The 20,535-nt window shown below is 63.6% G+C and overlaps 3 protein-coding genes across 4 annotated transcripts; 2 read left to right on the top strand and 1 right to left on the bottom strand.

Annotated features, from left to right (window-relative positions):
• Nucleotides 1-655: 655 nt before the first annotated feature.
• Nucleotides 656-5,843, top strand: LOC122156456 (aspartyl aminopeptidase). The gene is made up of 15 exons (XM_042811190.1): nt 656-676; nt 1,171-1,252; nt 1,317-1,405; nt 1,487-1,600; nt 1,814-1,939; nt 2,066-2,196; nt 2,439-2,523; nt 2,972-3,079; nt 3,306-3,383; nt 3,706-3,786; nt 4,068-4,228; nt 4,360-4,399; nt 4,761-4,862; nt 5,220-5,387; nt 5,738-5,843. The coding sequence occupies exons 1-15, from the start codon at nt 671-673 to the stop codon at nt 5,786-5,788; spliced, it is 1,422 nt and encodes a 473-aa protein (XP_042667124.1). The 5' UTR covers nt 656-670; the 3' UTR covers nt 5,789-5,843.
• Nucleotides 5,844-7,129: 1,286 nt separating this feature from the next.
• On the top strand, nt 7,130-16,056 carry PTPRN (protein tyrosine phosphatase receptor type N). The gene is given in 24 exon segments (XM_042811198.1): nt 7,130-7,220; nt 8,769-8,819; nt 8,959-9,072; nt 9,273-9,378; nt 9,457-9,478; nt 9,480-9,656; nt 9,749-10,061; nt 10,177-10,293; nt 10,374-10,441; nt 10,529-10,803; nt 10,888-10,974; nt 11,053-11,132; nt 11,348-11,412; nt 12,951-13,163; nt 13,252-13,461; nt 13,536-13,683; nt 13,787-13,860; nt 14,008-14,085; nt 14,255-14,374; nt 14,520-14,686; nt 15,108-15,161; nt 15,244-15,308; nt 15,383-15,456; nt 15,545-16,056. Coding segments are annotated over 24 exon segments (2,841 nt in total). The 3' UTR covers nt 15,617-16,056.
• A 132-nt stretch (nt 16,057-16,188) lies between these two features.
• DNAJB2 (DnaJ heat shock protein family (Hsp40) member B2) lies at nt 16,189-20,428 on the bottom strand. 2 transcript variants are annotated; one of them, XM_042811200.1, is made up of 10 exons: nt 20,410-20,428; nt 19,762-19,851; nt 19,023-19,132; nt 18,889-18,942; nt 18,635-18,751; nt 18,452-18,541; nt 18,229-18,334; nt 18,061-18,131; nt 17,599-17,820; nt 16,189-16,680 (listed from the first exon to the last, which is right to left on the bottom strand). In XM_042811200.1, the coding sequence occupies exons 2-10, from the start codon at nt 19,824-19,826 to the stop codon at nt 16,670-16,672; spliced, it is 846 nt and encodes a 281-aa protein (XP_042667134.1). In that variant the 5' UTR covers nt 19,827-19,851; nt 20,410-20,428; the 3' UTR covers nt 16,189-16,669. The 2 variants fall into 2 exon arrangements, with proteins under 2 accessions (XP_042667134.1, XP_042667133.1); XM_042811199.1 differs by having other exon boundaries at nt 18,635-18,754; nt 20,410-20,426.
• Nucleotides 20,429-20,535: the final 107 nt, after the last annotated feature.

Below are 20,535 nucleotides of genomic sequence, written 5' to 3'. Positions count from 1 at the left end.
CGGCAGCAGCATAGTTGCCATCCCTGCACTCATCCTGGCAGGGCGGGTGCTGGGGGGCTGGCAGGCTGCAGGAGAAGGAGGCGGCCCTTCCCGGAGCTTTGCACATCCATCCTGGCTGCCTGGCCCTTAACCCCTTCCAGTGGGGCTCAACTCCAGCTGCACGGTCCCATAACCACGGGAAACGGCACGGCACCGCAACCCCCGGTCCCCTCTGCACTGCACACCCGAGGGCGCATGCAGGAACCCTGCGGTGGGTCACGAGCTCTGCAGCGAGGGTCCCAGCCGCACTGAGCGCTGCAGGGTGGGGCAGCTACGGGGCACAGGGCAGCAGGTGCAGGGTGAGTCAGGGAGCACCCAGGAATAGCCACTGGCAGCTTTTCCAGGAAGACCCTGTGGCTCTGGGAATCAGCAGCAGCGTGCCAAGGTGCTGCCCTTTGCCCATTGCAGCGCGGCCACACCCGGCCCCGCCACTCACCCACACCCCTGGCACCCTGATCCCATATCCACCCACTGGGTGCAGCGAGCAGCCCCTGACCTGAGGGCCCGCAGCTGACCCACGCACCTCGAGCCCCCGGCAGGAGGCTGCACGCGGTGTATCCGGCACGCCGTGTTTGGCTGCGGTAGTCGCTGTTGGCATGGAGACCCCCAGCTGTCCGCTGGCGGGGTGGACATGGGAGTATGGGAGGCATGGGAGCCCCGTTCCTCTTGTTTTTTTTTCGGGGGAGGGGGATGTAAGGCAGGTGCTGGGCTGGGAGCACAGATCCGGGGCTGCCGGGGTCACGGCAACGGGACCACCAGTTTCCCGTCTCTCAACGCGCCCCGAGGCCTCGCATTGGCGGGGGGGAAGGGGGAGAAGTGGGGGATGCACGGGGACACGGAGCGCTGCGCTGCGTTACGCCGCGACCTTCCCCCGCGCGGAGGTGTCGGTCCTCCCCGCCAGCAAGGGGCGCGCGCGGCGCGGCGCAGCGCGGGGAGGGGCGGCGGCGGCGGCCATGCAGGTACCGGGCGGGAGGCGGCGGCGGGGCCGGGAGGCTGTACGGAGCCGGGGGGGGGTCGGGGCCCCTGTGCGCCGCCCCCGGCATCGGGAGGGATGGGGGAACCCGCGGCCCGGCCCCGGCGGTTAGGGGAGCGGGGCTGCTTCCGACGTGACCCCGGTGGCGGTGCCCGCAGGCGGTGGGCCCGAAGCAGGCCGTGCAGGCGGCGGCGCAGGAGCTGGTGAGGTTCGTCAACCGCGGCCCCTCGCCCTACCATGGTAAGAGCCGCCCCGCCGCCCCGCAGCTGGCACCGGCCGCCGACTGACTGTGCCTTCCCCGCAGTGGTGGCCGAGTGCCGCAGCCGCCTGCTGCAGGCCGGCTTCCAGGAGCTGAAGGAGACGGAGCACTGGGACATCCGCCCCTCCTGCAAGGTGGGTCCGGGGCCGAGGGCTGGGGGCCGAAGAGGGAGCACGGCCCTGACGGCCTGCCCCGAACCCCCCCCCTCCCCGCAGTACTTTGTCACCAGGAACTTCTCCACGCTCATCGCCTTCGCCGTTGGGGGCCGCTTCCAGCCGGGGAATGGGTTCAGCCTGCTCGGGGCACACACTGACAGCCCCTGCCTCAGGGTGAGACCTTCCCGACACGCCTAATTGCTCTGAGCCCCTGTGCCCTCTGACACCTCCCTGCCACCCCCCGCAGGGTGCTGAGTGCCCGCACTGCTCCGCTTTTGCATTTCCCTCCCTACAAAGGGCCTCATGGCACACTGGTGGGCTCTGGGCATGCTCTGCCCAGTCCCCACCGGTGTCCCAATCTGTGGTGTTATCTGTGCACTCATCCAGGTGAAGCGACGCTCGAAGCGGGGGCAGGTGGGCATGTTGCAGGTCGGTGTGGAGACCTATGGAGGCGGCATTTGGAATACCTGGTTTGACCGTGACCTCACCGTAGCAGGAAGGGTGATCATAAAGGTGAGCCCGGCTTGGGGTAGGGACGGTGGCTTGGCTGTGGAGTAGGACGTGCTGCTACTGCTGCGACCTCCCAGTCCTGCAGACCTGGCCCAGCGAGGCAGCTTAGCAGTCCTGCTGGTATTTCAGGAGCCGAACACGGGGCGCCTGGAGCAGCGACTGGTGTGCGTGGAACGGCCCATTCTCCGCATCCCCCATCTGGCCATCCATCTGCAGCGCAGCATCAATGAGAACTTCGGACCCAACACTGAACATCACCTGTAAGGCCTGGCTCAGCTCTCCCAGCTGGAGCATTGCCCAGCCTCAGTTCTCAACCTGTGGCAGCTGCTGATTACAATGGCTTAACTCATAGTGGAGGGCTTGGGGAAGAACACTGGGGTGTCCTAGGGTGGCACAATAGGTCTGTGCTTAAAGTTTAGTGTGTCCTTACTCCATTCACCATGGCAGTCAGTCCCCAAGGGGTGAGCAATGCCCTGGAGCTGCTGCCACTGTCTCCCCGCAGGGTTCCCATTCTGGCTACTGCTGTGCAGGAGGAGCTGGAAAAAGAGCCAGCCACAGAGCACACAGCTGGTGTTGCCACAGCCCAGGTGAGTAGGTTGCCAAGAACAGTGGGGGGCTGACTACGGTCTCCCGTGTGCCATCTTTTGATCTCTTGTCCTCATGGCTCCCTGCCAGCAAGTTCTTCTCCTTCCCATTCACAGCTACGCACTCTCAGTTCCACCCCAGAACCACTTACTCAGCACATGTGCTCCACTGTTCTCTGTTCCCACCCCAACCTGCAGCCATCCTAAAGGAAAGGGAAAATCTCCCATCAAACTGTCACATATAGACTCCCTTTTCTCTTAGAGGAGGGAGGGGAGGTTGTGCAATGGGCAGAGAGCCCCTCACTATGCCCTGTGAGCACAGCTCAGTGAGGGCTCAGATGCAGAGTGTGTTAATAGGCAGGAAGCCTAGGACTGCAGTGTGAGAAGGGAATGCGAAAGTTTCTCTACTCTCCATCATTTGCACTGCCCACAGCTCTGCTTTTTTTCCCAGACAGAGCGGCACAGCCCTGTCCTGCTTTCCCTGCTCTGCTCACAGCTGGGAGTGAAACCAGAGCAGATTGTGGAGCTGGAACTATGCCTGGCAGATACGCAGCCAGCGGTGAGTACAACAGAGCCTCCTTTTACCTGTATGCAACATGCCTGCAGGCTGGCACTGCCCAGTCCCATGCACAGGACGCTTCCTCTGCCTGGGGGACACAAAGCTGAGAGCAGACTGAGAGGAAATGGCTCCTAGGGGGCAAAGGTGTGGACTGGGCTTGGGACACATCCCACCCACTCTTTGGTGTCTTAAAATCTGTGCCTTACTCCTTGTTCTCTGCCTGCAGACTCTTGGTGGTGCCTTTGATGAGTTCATCTTCTCCCCACGCCTGGACAACTTGCACAGCTGCTACTGTGCTCTGCAGGTGAGAGGAGGAGGGAAGGAGCCTTGGGGTTTTGTTATGGCCCTCTTGTGCCTTGACTTAACTTTGCTGGTCTGTTAGCTGGTTCCTATGGCAAGGGTATTGGGCCTGGGGTTGGATAGTTGCTGCCCCCTTGTGCTAAGTGTGTGGCATTCCCAGCATCTCTCGAGGGTGATGAATTCTGCTCTCATTGGGCACTGTACCCACAGCTCCTTTTCTTGGTGCCTTGGACTTTCCTGGGGATGTTCCTGCCAGCTTAATGCTGAGCTTCCTTGGATGGGGTGGCACTTAGGCTGGTGCTCTTTCTCTTCCTCTGTCTCTCCAGGCGCTGATAGACTCATGCACAGTTCCTTCCCTCTCCCAGGAGCCTAATGTGCGCCTCATTGCACTCTATGACAACGAGGAGGTGAGAAGCATAGCCGTGGGGTGGCTGGCACACAGAGGGGCTTTGTGTTCTGTGCTCCTTCCACCAATGAATAGAAGGAGTTGCATCTCAACCCCCCATGGAGCACCGTAGGGTTTGCTCACCCCACCACATAGCCTGGGCCTGGCAGGGAGTGGGAACTTTTGATGCAGTTGGAAGCCTCTCTGCTGGGTGTGGGGAGCTTGCTGTCACTCAGCTGGCCTGGAGTACTGGAGGTGGCTGGGTTGGTACTGGGTTGGTTGTGCTGATGGTCCTCCTGGTAGGTAGGGTCAGAGAGTGCGCAGGGTGCCGAGTCCCTTCTGACAGAGCTGGTGCTGCGTCGAATCTCAGCATCACCGCAAAACCTGACAGCCTTTGAGGAGGCGGTGGCCAAGTCCTACATGATCAGTGCTGACATGGCCCATGCAGTGCACCCTAACTATGTGTGAGTATTCTGAACCCTGCCACATTGTATGTGGGGACACATCTTTTGCACTCCTGTTGGCATAGTGGCGGGACAGTTCTTGTAACGGGGAGGCAGGATTGCAGCATGAAACTCCTACGTCTCTTTTGCAGGGACAAGCATGAAGAGAATCATCGTCCAGCCTTCCACAAGGTGAGCACAGCCCTCTGCTTTGCGCCAGACCTGGTGCCATCTGTCTGCTCAGCAGCAGCTTGAAACACACAGCCACTGTCCAGAGTGCAACTCAGCAGCAGTTTTACAGGAGACCTTTGTCCTGTCACACAGTGCAGATGTGCACATTGCTGGAGTTAATTACATGGAACCACAGTCCTATCTGTGGAGATGTTCCCTAACTTAGAGCTGCAGCTGTTCCCATGGCAAGCATGTCACTCGTAGGATCCAGGGGGTGGGACAGCATTTCTGACTGCGGGTCTCTCCTGGGCACTGAGCACTTAGAATTCTGTAAGTAATACAGTATATTCCTGTGCCAAACCCCATGTCTTCCCTTTCACAGGGCCCTGTCATCAAAGTGAACAGCAATCAGCGCTACGCCTCCACAGCTGTCACTGAGGCAGTCATCCGGGACATCGCGGCCCGAGTGGGAGTTCCTCTGCAGGTGAGCACAGCTGGGTGAGCACAGCTCCCTGGTGAGTATTACCAGTTCCTGCTGAGGCCGTGTGCTGGAGGGCAGGACCAGTATCAGGAACTTACCTCTCCACCACTGTACCTATGCCTGCTGGTGTCTGTACTTCCCTGCTGTGCCGGGTGTCCTGGCAAGCAAGCTCAAGGGATAGAAGGGAGTGCAGGTCTGGCCTGACCTCACTGAAGCTCTCTGGGGGCTTTGGCATCTTGGCTTACAGACTGTGCAGCTTCCCTGTCCTAGCATGTCTCCCGTTAGGACTAAGCCTGGTGGAAGCCACAAGGGAGGCTGTGTGGCACTGGGAGCAGCTGCCAACCCTGTGTGTCCATGCAGGAGTTCATGGTACGCAATGACACGCCATGCGGCACCACCATCGGCCCCATTCTGGCCTCCCGCCTGGGGCTGCGCGTGCTGGACATCGGCTGCCCGCAGCTGGCCATGCACTCCATCCGAGAGATGTGCTGCACTTCGGGGGTGCTGCAGAGCATCACTCTCTTCAAGGTGAGCTGGGTCTCTGCCTGCTGCCCCAAATCCCCACTGCTCTGTGCTCTGCGTCCCCTTCAGCCCTACCTTTTGGGCGGGCTCCCTGCTGCATGGGGGCAGCGCAGCAATACCAGGAGCTTCCGGAGGTGCTTCTTGCCTCTCCGCCATCCATCCCCGCCTTCCCTGGTGACTGCCATCCCCAAATGGTTCCTATGGCAACCAGCGCTAGCCTTGAGTCAGTGATGGGTTACTATGGTGACGCGGTCCTGCTCTGTGCAGCAGCTGGGTGCGCTGAGGCTGCACGTAACCCACCAGGAAGCTGCTGCCTGTGCCCCTGCCCCGCACCCTGATGGATCTTCTTCTTTCAGGGCTTCTTTGAGCTCCTGCCAGTGGTCAGCAGCAGCCTGATGGTCGACTGAGTGCGGTGGGAGAACAATTGTGGGATTCATCCCTGATTAAAGCATCTCTGTCTCACTGGGGAGTGGTCTGTGTGTCTGGCTGAGGAGGGGAAGGGACAGCTGTGGATCCTGAAGCTGCTGAGAAGGTTGTCCAGCGGAGGAGTTGGGGTGAAGGATGGCCCTCGGAGCTGTTGCTGTCCCCAAGGCCCTGATGGGACTGTAGGTGGGCTGGGGCCAGCCCTGAGTTCCTGCCTTGCACATCTGCTAGCCTCAGCTGGAACAAAGCTCCAGCTTTGTCCAGTCCCTCTGTGCCCCTACCCCAGGAAGGGCCCTGAGGAGTCACTTCGGAATGCTGGAGTACTGTGTCCAGGTGTGGAGCCCTCAGTACAAGAAAGACATTGAGATTTTGGAAAGGGTCCAGAGGAGGGCAACTAAGATGATCAGGGGGCTGGAGCACCTCCCCTATGAGGACAGGCTGAGGGAGTTGGGCTTGTTCAGCCTGGAGAAGAGAAGGCTGCGGGGTGACCTCATTGCAGCCTATCAATACCTGAAGGGAACCTACACCCAGGAGGGGAGTAAACTCTTCAAAAGGACTAGGGGAAATGGATCCAAGTTGAAGGAGGGAAGATTTAGGTTGGATGTTAGGGGGAAGTTCTATACAAGGAGAGTGGTTAGGCCCTGGAACGGGCTGCCCAGGGAGGTTGTGGATGCCCCGTCCTTGGATGTGTTTAAGGCCAGGTTGGACGGGGTCCTGGGCAACCTGATCTGAATGTGTGTGTTTGGTGGCCCTGCTAGGCAGGGGGGTTGGAACTACATGATCCTTGAGGTCCCTTCCAACCCGGGTGATTCTGTGATTCTGTGTGACCCACGGCTGGGGACGCCTCCTGATTTCCCGAAAGCCGGCTCTGGCGGGCAGGGTGTGAGGGTGTGCTCTGGTGCTCGCTGCCCATTGACTAGGGCGCAGAGGCGAGGCCCAGGCGGGAGCCAGTAGGGCTGCAGGGCGGGCAAGGGACGGCCGTTGATTGGCGGCTGCATGCTTGCGCGATGACACACCCCCTAGGGGCGGAGTTTGTCTCCAGGGAGGTCGTGATTGGCGCCCTGCTCTGCCGTCTCTCCCCGGAACGCGGCGTCATTGGCCTCGCTCTACCGGAGGGGGGAGTCAGCATAAAACGGGGAGGGGGGGGGGGGAAAATAACTCGCGGCCCCCGATGGGCCGCTGCGGGGGGGGGGTGTGGCGTGGCGGCGGCGGGGCGGGCGCCATTGGAGGGGCGGTGGCGGTGGGCGGGGCGCGCGACGGGGCGCGGGTTGGCGGCAGCGGGGGCGCGGCCGGTGGGTGCGCCATGGTGCGGCCGTGAGCGGAGCATGGGGCGGCGGCTGCTCCGGGCTCTTCTCTGCCTCCTCCTCGTGGCCGGCCGCGGGCTGCTGCGAGTCGGAGGGGCCACCTCCGCGCACGGTGAGAGAGTGGGGCTCCGGGAGGGGCGGCGGCACCGCCCGGCCGGCGTTCCCGAGGCTATCGGGTGGGGCGGCGGGATGCCGTAGGGCGGGGGATGAGTGCTATGGTGCCGTCACGACGCGGCGGGTCCGGCCCCGGTAACGGGAGAGCGGCGTTGTGCGTCACCCGCCCCTGGGGCGCCTCTGCCTGGGCTGCTGGCTGGTGAAGGGGATGCCCCTGGGCTTTCCGCTAGCTGCGGAGTTGCAGCGCCTGGCAGGACGGAACGGGAGCAGGGCAATGCTCTTCCGGACACCTAACCTGGCGGGTGCTGCGGGGCCCGGCTCCGAGGTACAGCCGAGAATGGGGACCGGGGCAGCGTCACCGCGCGGTGGCTTCCTGCGGGACCCCGGTACCCTTTAGCTGCCCTCCGCCGGCAGGTGCGGCCCGGGACCCGGAGCGAGCCGGTACGCTCTCTGAACGCTCCAGCTCTGCCCGCGTCTCCATTCCAGGAGCTCTGGGGGTACCGGGGACCCTTACCGGCAGCAGGGCTGCAGCCCCACCGCACGGGCCTGGCGGCCGCTGACTCACTGCCGGTGGGCAGGTGCCGCTCCGTCCATCCGCTCCCGGGCAGCGGATCCCTGCAGTCACCCAGCTGAGGAGGGGAATACCGTCACCCGCTCCCCGGGGCCGCGCCGCGCAGTCCTTCCATCCCCGGGAGCGGTTGCGGCCGAGCCCTGCCCGGCCCAGGCTTCCTCTCCGGTGCGGAGTGGGACTGCCCGGCGGGACGCGGCTCCGTCTCTTTAGCACCACGGACAGCGCCAGGCCCGCCGCCCGGTCCCGGCGCCCGCGGCCCGGAGCCCCCCAGCGCCACCCGCGCTTCCCTACGCCCCGCGCCTCCTTCCGCACCCACCCTGGGGAGCTGGCGGGGGGCAGCCCGCGGGTACCCGCGTTCTGGGGACCCCTCCCCACTTGCCCCGGCGCGGGCTCAGCGGGCCCCTCCCTCCCCTCCCCCTCGGTTGTTTTCTCGTTCCTTCCTCGCCATCCGGGGCTGAGTCATCGCTTGCTGCCGTCTCGCTGCTGACGGTCTTGGACCGAGATGCGGGGGGAGGAAGGGGGATGCTGCCCCCCAAAAGGGGTGGGGACCTCATCACACTGCTGCGTGTGCGCCTTGGGGCCCCCCGTGCTGCGAAAGCGGGTCCCCCCATGTTGCAAGGTGCAGGGCCGTGCCCTCGTCTGGTGGTGTCACATGTGGGAGGGTGAGAGACGATCCCGCAGCTCGCTGTCCCCCTGGCTTTCCCTTCCCCACTGCCAGCACCCCGCAAAGCTCCAGACTCCCCCTTTCCAGAGCCAGGAACAGGCTGTGCTCAAGACCCACTGCTCAGCTTTGGGGATAAGGAAGGCTGCACTGAGGCCCTGCCCTGGGCTCCCCCACAGCCACCACACTGCACCCCCTGGCACTTCCATGCAGAGAAGAGTCCCCAAGCAGGTGGCTGCCTTACCAGTGATGAGCAAACCCCATTGAACCCCCCCTTGCTGACTGTGCTGGGTCTGTCTGTCTGTCTGCCCCAGGCTGCCTGTTTGACCGGAGGCTGTGCTCCCCGCAGGAGGTGTGTGTGCAGGGTGAGTGCCTACAGAAGAGCTCCTAGTCCTGCTCTATCTGAGGTGGTGCCTTATGGCGAGCAGGAGGGAAGGATGCAGGTGGGGCTGTTCCACCCCAGCTGTGTCAATTACTCCTCCCTACCGCCCCCCTCTCTTGCAGATGGGCTGTTCGGGCAGTGCCAGGTGGGCTCGGTGCAGGACAGGCCTCACTTTCAGGTCACCTCCCCCGTGCTGCAGCGCTTACAGGATGTCCTGCGGCACCTCATGGCACAAGGTGAGGGCTGGGGAGGCATAACCATGGGCTGGGCAGCATCACACAGAGGCACCACGGGTAGCAGGGATATTTGAGATCCCACTGGTTGGGAACTGTGCTGGGGTGAGGAGGGACTCATCTGGCTCTGGGAGGAACAGGGATGACCTCAAGCAAAGGGTAGCTCCCCACCCCCAACATCTCATGGCCCCCCTCCACCACAGGGCTCTCATGGCAGGATGGCATCACGCAGTACGTAATCTCACAGGAGATGGAGCGCATCCCCCGGCTCCACCCACCATCCTCGCTGGAGTCCTCACCCAGGGACAGGTAGGGCAGGGTGGAGTGGGGGGCACAGCAGGGCTGGAAAGCTGTGCCCGGGTGCCATCCCTCACTGCTTGTCCCAAGGTCCCTGTCTGCACGCAGCTCCCCCCCGGCGCACCCCACTGCCTATGGCCCCCAGCCTGCCTGCAGCCCAGCACCCAGGGCAGCCCCCACATCTGCTGCCCTCAGGCCTGGCTCAGCGCTACCTGGAGCACCTGCTGCTGCCCCCACCACCCCAGCTGGGCTACGAGGAGGCTCTGCTGCATCCCTACTCCTACCACAAGGTACGTGGGAGGGCAAGGATCCTCTCACAACCTCTTCTCCCTGTGCTGGGATGTACAGTGGGTGCTGATCCGAGGCTGTGGTTTGGTTGCAGTTTGGCTACCAGGATACCACTCACCAGCTCCCAGGCAGTGCGGCCAGGCAGGGCCCCGATGCTGCCTCGCTGCTGGTCCGCGGCCTGTATGGTGCTGGCCCCATGCCCTCCTACAGCGGGCAGCCAGGGGCAGAAGGTGGGCACCTCTTCCAGGATCTGGGCCTGCTTGCGTTGCCCAGGGAAAAAGCTGCTCGCATGGACCCGGCCAGCACCAGACCCTTGCACAGTGCGCGCCTCCCAGGTGACTACAGGGATGTGGGGCAGCAGGATCAGGCAGCAGCCGTGGCTGCCTGGCCATCCCCTGCACAGACAGGTACGCGTTCCCTGAGCTGGGGCTCTCCATCTCATTTGCCCTCCATCCCCAAAATCCCCAACCCACAGCCCCACCTGGGTGCAGAGCTCTCACCAAATGCCACATTCCCTTGCAGATGCCTCCTTGAAGAGACTGGCCTCCCTGCTGGCTAGCTACGGGCTGGGGCTGCCCGAGCTCAGTCCCCAGCAGCTCAGCAGTCTCTCTGCCCTTCTGCAGCTGCTGCAGAGCTCCAGTGAGCGGGATGCAGGGTCCCACAGTGCTGGGTGTGGGGTGCTTGCCTTCCTTTGGAATCCCCATCCTTCTCTTTCACAGGTGCTGCCAGCCCTGAAGCACCCACAGCAAAGCGACTCAGTGCTCAGCAGGGAGCTGCTGGGCCACAGGTGGGCTGTGTGTGTGTGGGAAGGGAGTGTAGCCTCCCTGGGGGGACTCGTCGGGGGTCCCAGAACCTCCCTGTCTCCCATCTATAGGTGTCAGAGGGGGACATGCAGCATGGAGAGGAGCCAGTGCCACCTTCCTCTACAGTGCCACCTCCCAGGGTCACAGCCAGCAGTGCCCCAGCACAGGGACTGGGGGGCCGGGCAGCCACCTCGCCAGCCCCCCAAGCCCAGCCACAGATGGGGCGTGGAGGGGACAAGATGATGGCGGTGGAGAAGAAGAGCTACACAGAGGTGAAGGACAGCAGTGGGGTGCAGCGGGGCACACGGCCACCCGATGAGTATGGCTACATCATCACGGACCAGAAGTGAGAGTGGGGCCAGGGCACTGCACAGACCTCATCCCCAGCACTGGAGCCACGTGCCCACCTCACCCCACCTTGTTCCTGCAGGCCGCTGGGGCTGGCTGCTGGCGTGCGACTGCTGGAGCTCCTGGCCAAGCGCGTACACCTCTCCACCACCAGCTTCATCAACATCAGGTGAGGGCAACACGGTGCTGCCTGGGGATGGGATAGGATGGGCTCTGTGCCCTGCTCTCACCCTGTGTCCCCCCCCAGTGTCGTGGGGCCTGCGCTCACCTTCCGCGTGCGGCACAACGCCCAGAACCTCTCGCTGGCAGATGTGGCCAGCCGGGCTGGTGAGTGCTCAGGTTGGGATCCTCCTACACACCTGTTTTCCCCTCTTCTTCAGGGACTGAGAGGGGAGTGGGTGTCAGCAAGAGAGGGCTCCTACCATACATCCCCGTGCTGCTGGCTGAGCTGGGGACCTGGGGCATGGTGGGGTGTGCTTGGACTCCTGGAGTTTCCTTGGCCAAGGGAAAGCACCCCACTGACTGTCTGTCCCTGTCTGCAGAGCAAATGAAAGCAGAGCTGGAGGCTGAGCTGGGCCTGAAGATTGTGCAGACGGGAGTGGGAGAGGTAAGACCATGGCATGAGGATTTAAGGCTGGGATGGTGCTGCAGGGAACTGGGAGCTGTGGGATCTGCAGGTGCTGCTGGGGCCACTGATGGCCCCACATGAGGCTCTGAGGACAGGGATAGGAACGGAGCCTATGTTAACAGCTGGGGAATGGCACATGAGGCTTTATGTTGGGAGCATTCTGTTCACACCCCACAGCATGATGCTACCTGTTGAGGCACTTAGCTCTTAGTAAAACACAAGCCCATGGGGTCTGAAGGCATTTTGGGAGGATGTCCCCCTGCATCCAGGACTTGGCTCATGCCCAGCCTCACTTCCCTTCAGTCTCTATTCATGGCCTGCGCACGCCAGCCCTGTGCTAAGCACCCTGGGGACCAGACAGGGAAAATGCCATCATCCCTGCAGGGAGCAGTGTGGCAGCTGAAGGCAGGGATGGAGCAGCAGCCATCTGCTGGGAGAGAGCCTCCCTCCCCTGCTCCTGTGGGCCACGGGAGCCATCCCATGGGGGACAGGGATAGGAACGGAGCCTTTGTTAACAGCTGGGGAATGGCACAGCAAACCCCTGGGCCAGGGTCCCTATTCCCCCCCTCTTGCCCTGGGGACACCGGAAGGGGGAAGGCCACTAAGGCAACTCCATCAGCCCCATGCACAGTGTCACGATGGCAGTGCCTTTTGATGTGACAAGTGGCAGGAGCCAGAAGGGAGGGGATCTGCAGCCCTAATGAGTGCTTCTCTAATGAGCAGGACCCCTCAAAGGGAGTTTTTTGCATTGAGGGGTGAGCTCCTTGTGCTGAACACCCCCAGGACAGAGGACAGCAAGGGCTGGGCCTGGCACTGCCCCAGCAATGGGGGCAGACGGCAGGGACATCCCCAGGCAGCGTAGGCAATGATGATGATGATGATAATGATGACGCAGCATCCCCTTGGTAACCTCATCAGGCCCATGGCCAATGGGAAGCCAAGGCAGTGAGGTAATGTAGGGCTTTAGCATCTCATTGGGTGCAGAGTATTTGGTGGTGGGGCTGCCCTAGCATCCTTCCCACCCCTAGCTCTGGGGAAGGACCCTGGCAGGCTTGGCCTTGGGGGTCTTGGTCTCATCCAGCGAGGGCTCAGCATCCTCCTGTCACAGCATGGGGGCTGAAAGGCTGAGGAGGATCTGGGGTTCAAGTTCTTGGGTTGGGTCAGGCAGGAGCTCGCTGAGCAGAGGCTCTGAGGGCCCCCACCTGCCCTGCAGCCTAGCAGGGCTGGGAGGCAGTCCCTGGTACTGGGAGCAGCAGGTGGCTGCTGCTTGGGCTTCTCCAAGCTGTGCACTTCCTGCATCCCAGAGGGCAGGGCTGTGAGCTGTGCTAAGTGCAGACACAAGTGCCCCTCGCAGGGACACCAGCTCTGCTCCCAGTGAGCTGAGGAGCAGCACAGCTCCAAGCATCCTCCCTCTGCTTTAGCCCCCACATCTTCAAACGCAGTGTGGGATGGGTTCTGTCCCTCACCCCTCCCTGTGCAGATACCTCACTCCTACCCTTGCTTGGCTCTGCCTGCAGCGGAATGAGGCGGCAGTGTACCCACGCCCCTCTCACTTTGGGGACAGCTTCCACTCAGTGCTGCTCACCTTCATTGCTCTGGCCTGCGTGGCTGGTGTCTCCATCGCAGCTGCTGCAGCCTTCTGCCTCCGGCAGCACGCCAAGCAGCGGGAGAAGGAGCGCCTGGCTGCCCTGGGGCCTGAGGGGGCTGCCGATACCACCTTGGAGTACCAGGTAGGGATGTGGGATGCTGCATCCACATGGCTGCAGGTACAGGTGGGGCCCTGTGGCCAAGTACTGGGGCTCTGCTTGCTGTCCCCAGGAGCTGTGCCGTCAGCACATGGCCACCAAGTCACTCTTTGGCCGTGCTGAGGCCCCTGCAGCAGCAGCAGAGACATCGCGAGTGAGCAGTGTCTCGTCGCAGTTCAGCGATGCCCCGCAGCCCAGTCCCAGCTCACACAGCAGCACGCCATCCTGGTGTGAGGAGCCTGTCCAGTCCAACATGGACATTTCCACTGGGCACATGATCTTGGTGAGCCCCCCTGGTGGGCTGTGGCCCCCAAGGCTCCTCCCAGTGCCAGGCTGACCCCTCTCTCTGCATTCCAGGCATACATGGAGGACCACCTCCGCAACAGGGACCGGCTGGCCAAGGAGTGGCAGGCGCTCTGTGCCTACCAGGCTGAGCCCAGCATCTGCTCTGTCGCCCAAAGTGAAGCCAATCTGAAGAAGAATCGCAACCCAGACTACGTGCCCTGTGAGCATCCCAGGACTGTGGTGCGGGGCACAGGGATGTTGGAGGTGCTATATGGAGTGCTGCCCCTAGTGCTCACTGCCTCTCCTGCGCTCCTCTTCCCCAGACGATCACGTGAGGATCAAGCTGAAAGCCGAGAGCAACCCGTCCCGCAGCGACTTCATCAATGCCAGCCCGATCGTGAGTGATAGCTGGGGTCCCCTCTGGCTCCAGGGGCAGCAGGAGCTCACTTCAGCTCCACTGCCCCTAGGGCATCCCTTATTCCTCTTGCTGTCACACACCTCCCAGCCCACTGACACGCAGCGTGACACCCCTTTCCCCATCCAGATCGAGCACGACCCGCGGATGCCGGCTTACATCGCCACGCAGGGGCCATTGTCCCACACCATCGCTGACTTCTGGCAGGTGAGTGTCACCCAGCTGTGCCAGCATCTGGTGACAGGGACATGCCCTGTGCAGCTCTGGAGCTCCTGCATCCCGGTGACACTCGCTGTGGTCCAGATGGGTCACGGCAGCTCGGCCACCGCACCTGGGCTGTCACCCAGCAGTGACAGTGATGGTGTTTGGCGTGCAGATGGTGTGGGAGCACGGCTGCACCGTCATCGTTATGCTGAGCCCGCTGGCTGAGGACAGCGTCAAGCAGTGCGACCGCTACTGGCCGGACGAAGGCTCCTCGCTGTACCACATCTACGAGGCGAGTGCGGGCTGGCAGCAGGGAGCACCCCGCAGTCCCTGTGCCGGGGGCACCGTGAGCATCGCCCCGCTCCAGCGTGTGGAGCGGAGCCGCGCAGGGTCCGCTGCTCGGTGCTGACACCGCGGGCCGACCCTTCTCCGGGCAGGTGAACCTGGTGTCGGAGCACATCTGGTGCGAGGACTTCCTGGTGCGCAGCTTCTACCTAAAGAACGTGCAGTCTCAGGAGACCCGCACCCTGACGCAGTTCCACTTCCTCAGCTGGCCGGCCGAGGGCATCCCCGCCACCACCCGGCCCCTCCTCGACTTCCGCAGGTGGGTGCCAGCGCCGGGAGGGGGCACAGCGGGCTCTGAGCGGGGCCGGGCACGGCTCGACTTGGGGGGTGGGAGCCGGCGGTGGCCCTGCCGGCGGGACTCCTATCCGCCCCGCTCCTGCGCTCTGTCTCTGTCCCTGTCTCGCAGCTGCCGGCGTCATTTTTGTGATTTGCAGCTAGTAATCTGGCTCCAGTTGCATAGTCACAAAAGTGATCGTTGGCAGCCGTGCCTGCCGCACGGAGCGTGCCGGGAGCCCAGCCGGGGCCGGACCGCAGCCATCCCCGCCAGCGCCGCTCCCCCGGGGACTCCCGCTCCCGGCCCACGCTGGGAGGCGGCAGGAGCCCCGCACCGGACCCCGGTGCCCCCTCCCAGCGCAGCCCGACTCAAGCAGGCGCTGACCCGGTGCCTCTTGTCCTTGCAGGAAGGTGAACAAGTGCTACCGGGGCCGCTCCTGCCCTATCATTGTGCACTGCAGGTACCGCAGCGGGGGGGTCGTGGTTGGGGGCTGTGAGGCGAGGGCCGGGCCAGCACCCCCGACACTTCTCCGCGTCTTCCAGTGACGGCGCAGGCAGGACCGGGACCTACATTCTCGTCGACATGGTCCTGAACCGCATGGCCAAAGGTACGGCGTGCACCACGAGCGCTGGGAATGCGGCGGTGGGCTCGGCCCTCAGCTTCCTCGTGTCCCCGCCCTAGGTGTGAAGGAGATCGACATCGCTGCGACGCTGGAGCACATCCGCGACCAGCGGCCCGGCATGGTGCAGACTAAGGTACCCCTAGCCCCGCCGTGCCGGCAGGCCCTGCTGCCCCCACCCTGAGCAGGGGCTGCTCCAACCTCACCTCGTTCCGCCCCCCCAGGACCAGTTTGAGTTCGCTCTGACCGCCGTGGCTGAGGAGGTGAACGCCATCCTGAAGGCTCTGCCGCAGTGATGACGAGGATCCCCCGCCCTTCCCTCTCGTTTCCCTGCCGCCCCCTGCCCTCTGGCTTCGAGCGCGCTCCTGGCCCTGCAAATGCTGTCTGTGCTGCTGGCTCTGTTTTTTTTCCCACCCCTCTCCTTGGGTTGCAGGGCTCAGCCCTCTACATGCCCCGTGGCATGCAGCCCCTTTGCTCCTGCTGCTGCAGTGAAGAGCGGGCTCCTGTCCCCTGCGGCAGAGGGGAAGGGCAGTGATGCTGGGAGAGTGGTCTGGCTGCTCTCCCACCCCTGTCCCTGTGCCCAAGCGGGGATAGGAGTGGGCGCGGGTCCTGGCCCTGCCCTGTCTCCTCTGTGTCACCCCCACCTTGTCACTCAAGCAGAAGAGAAATTTCTAGAGAAATATAATTTTGTATCTTGATGTGAATAAAGTTCTTGTGTCATGTTTGTGCAGCTGCAGCTGGGCTTGGCCTCTCTCTGTGTCCAGGGGAAGGGAGACATGGTGGTGGCCCAGGCCTGACCCCAGGCAGGGGGATCCCGCACCTCTTTTTGGGGCTGCCCCAATCCCAGAGACACACCACATGCTGCAGCTCCTGCAAACAGGTTTATTGACTGCTGTAGGCAGATGGGGCTTGGGGGGGCTGCCGGTGAGGGGATGGAGGCAGAAGCAGGCACCATTACCTTTGCCCTGGCTGACTGCTCCTCACTGCCTGCCACAGTCCCCTGTGCCCCTGAACCTCACCTCAGGGGAGCAAAATCTGTACCCCCCCAGCAGCCAGCTCGGGCTAAGCTACAGCAATCCCTGCTCCAGCCCCCTCTCACCACCTCCTCCCCAGCACCCAGCATGTGGTGCATGGGGCATGCTCAGGGTCCACCTTTCTAATCCTATGGGTCTTGCTTGGCCACACGCACTAACCATCCCCCCCACTTTTCCCCCCACCCCCACTATATCCCATGGAGCTGCAGGGTGCTAAGGGAAGGAGGTGGCAGGGGGTGGCCGTGCAGGGACAAAGCGGAGTCCTCTGTGCCTCCATGGGCGAGCAGGCGTGCACGGTCCCTGGGCGCAGCAGCCTCAGAACACACCTGGGGAGACAAGCGGAGGGGGGGACACAACATGACTGGTGAAACCTGGTGCTGGGAGAGCGTGGCAGCCAGCTGGGATGGAGGGAAGAGGAAGGTCCTGGGAGGAAAGCCAAGGCACTGTACAGCAGAGCTACACCCATCTTCTGCACGGGAAGGGGGTGACAGCTAAGGGAAACAAGAGGGATCGTGCCCCTAGCCAAGGCAAGTACTCCTGTGGGGTGTGCAAGGAGTGGGAGAGAGCAGGCAGGGTTCTGCAGCAGGAGGGATGGAGAAGGTTAAGGCAGGAGCAAAGGCATCCACTAGACACAAGGCACCAAGCAATGTCCGCGCACCTCTCCTTGCAAGAAGGAGCACCCCACACCCTCCAAGTCTGAGAGGCCAAAACCTCTGCGTGGATGCGGAGAAGGCAGAGAGAGGGGAACTCCCCTGCCCACGTTCCACAAATCCTGGGCACAGAGCTGCCCATCCTACAGAGCCCCACCAAGGGCCTTTCTTTCAGCAACCAGGCTAATCTTGGCCGCCTCCCCCTCCCCCAGCACCAGGGCTCCCCCCCAGCTACCCTTCACCTTTGGAGGAGCAGGGAGGCAGGACTGACCCCCCTTCCATTGCTGTGGGAGACAGCCAAGCCATGGGCAGCCACCGCATCATGGGTCCTCACTGCAGCCCTGGCACATCATTCTCTTCGCAATGCCCTACAGAGGGCCCTTTCCCGGGGGGGCACAGCCCCTTAACCCCATGTTCACAGCAGGTGGCAGTGCCACTGCTTCACCTTAGAGGCAGGTTTACGCCCTGGTGTTGTGGGGCTGCCAGCCCTGGGGGGCTCCCGCTCTGGCCCCTCCCGAGGCCCATGGGCTGCACTGGTGGCACAGGGGCCAGGGCTGCCCCCTGGAGCCGGGTGGGCGCTGGGGCCGTGCCCACCTGCTTGGTGGTGCCCCGCAGCCTCCATCTCAGAGAGGCTGTAGGCCATGGCCAGCTGCAAGTCCTCATCCTCATCCTCGCTGTCTGTGTAGAGGCAGATGGGCGAGGAGCTCGGAGGCTGCTGTGGGGTAGGCGGTGGGGACGAGGGGGGGCGTGGGCTGGGGAAGGCTTGCTGCTCCCACCGGCTCAACTCCAGCCCCAGCGCCATGTCGTCAGGGACACCTGCAGGGAGAGTGAAGTTAATGGCAAGGAATCCCAGTCCCCCCAGCCTCGGTGCCCCCTTCTGCTCAGGGCAGCATAGTGCAGAGCTGGGTGCCCAGCTGAGTCTATGTGTCTGTTCCACAAAGCTTGCACAGGGCCCCAGGTGTCCAAGCCCTAAGGTAGCCCACAGGGCTCCCACCAAGGAGGTTTCCAAAGGAGAGGGTGCTGAAGGTGGCAAGGCTTGGTGGCACCGCTTCTCACCATCGATGTGGATCGACTTCAGCTCCCCATCCTCCTCCACTTCCACCCGCTCCCGCCCATTCTCAATAATCCTGTAGGCAAACAGATGGGTGGGCAGAAAGACAGGCAGACGGTTAGCCTACAGCCAGGCTCTGTGGCAGAAGCAGCCCATGCTGATGAGGTCCTCACCGCTTTGTGGTGATACGTCGACCATTAACAAAGGTGGTGGAGGTGGAGACGGAACGGAATCCCAGCCCTGCATCAGCCCCCGAGCTGAAGGATGAGGTGAAGAAATCTGGAGGAGGGAACAATAAAGGAGCACCTGAGAGGCACGGGCATGTGGGATGGGAGGGTGGCAGGGATGAGCCCATCGGGCCATGGATGCTAAGCTCAGGCACTCCATATTCCCTACCTGAGGATCCAGGGAAGGTGGAGAAGAAGTGTCCCCCTCCGTGGTGCCGGGGGCCAGCTCCCCGCAGCTCAGAGAAGGGCAGCATCTCATCTGGAAAGCAGGCAGCCCCCATCAGCATCAACCCCAGGGCAGGCTAATGATGCCCCATAACTGGCCCCTGGTCCCCTCCCACCCCACACACACCAAAGAAGTCAGCAAAGGGATCTCGCCCGCCAAAGAAGTCCCGGAAAACATCGTGAGCGCTGCGGAAGGTGAAGGTGAATTCAGGAGCCCCAGCATCGGCTCTGGAGCCCCCTGGCCCTGCTGGAGGAAAGAGACACAGGGTTGAGAGGGGGCAGGAGCTCCAGTGTGTGCAGCTCCACAGCTGGGTCTCCATACAAGGCTGTACCCAGAGCTGCACTGACCCCTCACCCCATAGCCCCGGTCTGCCCACTCACCTGCCCCCATGAGGCCCTCTTTGCCATAGCGGTCGTAGACATCGCGCTTCTGCTCTGGAAGAAGAAGAGAGGGTGTCAGGGTCAGCTGCCCCAAGGGTGGGGAGTGCCCGTGACACAGCACCGTGGCCTCTTACTGTCTGACAGCACTTCATAAGCCTCAGCGATTTCCTTGAACTTCTGCTCGGCGTATTCCTTGTTGTCCGGGTTTTTGTCCGGGTGCCATTTCAGTGCTGCCTTCCTGTACCTGCACAGAGGGACATTCAATGATGGGCGCACGGCGGCCAGCCAAGCCTCGCTGAGCACTCACAGCTCCGGCCATGACGGCAGCAGCTCTGAGCTCACTTCTCCCAGTTCCGAAATACAAGCCAGCCAGCACTGCCACAGCACCAATGCCCACACGCACAGCAGCACCTCACATGAAGTCTGGCAGCTCTGGCCACCAAATGGGCAAAAGACTTCCTTTCCCTGCCTCTGCAGCTTATTTCTACTCCTGTCCTCCTGCTTACAGACCCTCCCTTAGATGCACCGCAGCCCTGCTCCCCCCTCGAGGCAGGACAAGCAGATTCATGGCACGCACTCGCCCGGGCAGCGCTCCCGCCACCAGAGTCTAACAGACCCCGGGGCCGTGCCGGGCTGTGCTGGCCACAGGACACCTGGCACCCAGCCACGGCTGTGTCGGGGTCACGCCCGGGCTCTGCGCGCCGTGCCACCGCCCAGCACGCAGCCACACGGCCGCACAGCCGCTTCCCTCCCGCTCCCTGCTTGACCCGGGTCAGAGCTCCGAGTCGTGGCATAGCTCCCTAAGCCGGTTCCGCTCTCCATCCTCGGCCACCCCCGCGCCCTCCGAGGCACGGCCGGCGGGCACCGACTTACGCCTTCTTGATGTCGTCGGCGGTGGCGTTGCGGCTCACACCCAGCGCTTCGTAGTAGTCCACCATGACGCGCGGCCGTCCCGCGGGGTCGCTGGGGGAGGAATGGCGGTGTCAGGCGGCACGGGGTGCGAAGCAGCGCCGCGCTGAGCCCATCACTCCCCCCGCGGCCGCTCAGACCTCCCCGGCACCCGCAGACCGGTGGGCAGCATCCCGCTGCCGGCTCCGCGGGCGCTCCGCGTTACCTCTGCGCTCGGCCGTGCCCCGCCGGCTGCCGCCCGCCCCGCAGCGCAGCCCTTCCGAGCCGCAGCCGCCCCGCGAGTGCCGCGGCCCGCGATAAGGCGCTTAGCGCCCGCTCGGCCTTAGCGGATTAGCGGCTCGGGGCCGGCGCTGCCGTAACGCACCGCGGCCCCGACCCGCGGCCCGGGCCTCATCCGGTGACGGCACCGGAGGCCGCGACTCGCCCTGACCCGCGCCGGGACGTCGACACGGCGCTCCGGCGCCCGCGCGGCTGCTGGAAGTTTCCGCGGCTCCCCCCGCCTCCGGGACCGGGCCGCCGGGAGGGGACGCGGCGGGACGCCGCTTCGCGGAAAGGGCCCGGCCCCGCGATCGCCCCGCACGCCCCGGTCTGCCCGACGCGCCCCGCGCCCACCTGGCAGCCGCAGCCGCAGCCGAGCGCACCCCGCCCGCACCGGGCCGGCGAGCCGCGTCCCCCAGCCCGGGCCGCCGCGGGGCCTGGAGGCGGGTTCCGCGGGGTGACGAGCGCCGGCCGCTGCCA

Source organism: Centrocercus urophasianus, unplaced genomic scaffold (assembly GCF_019232065.1).
Source record: "Centrocercus urophasianus isolate 14NV4802_14NV808 unplaced genomic scaffold, USGS_Curo_1.0 seq_1215, whole genome shotgun sequence".
NCBI classification, from domain to species: domain Eukaryota; kingdom Metazoa; phylum Chordata; class Aves; order Galliformes; family Phasianidae; genus Centrocercus; species Centrocercus urophasianus.
Note: the sequence above shows the minus strand (reverse complement) of the source record. Positions and strands in the feature narration are given on the sequence as shown.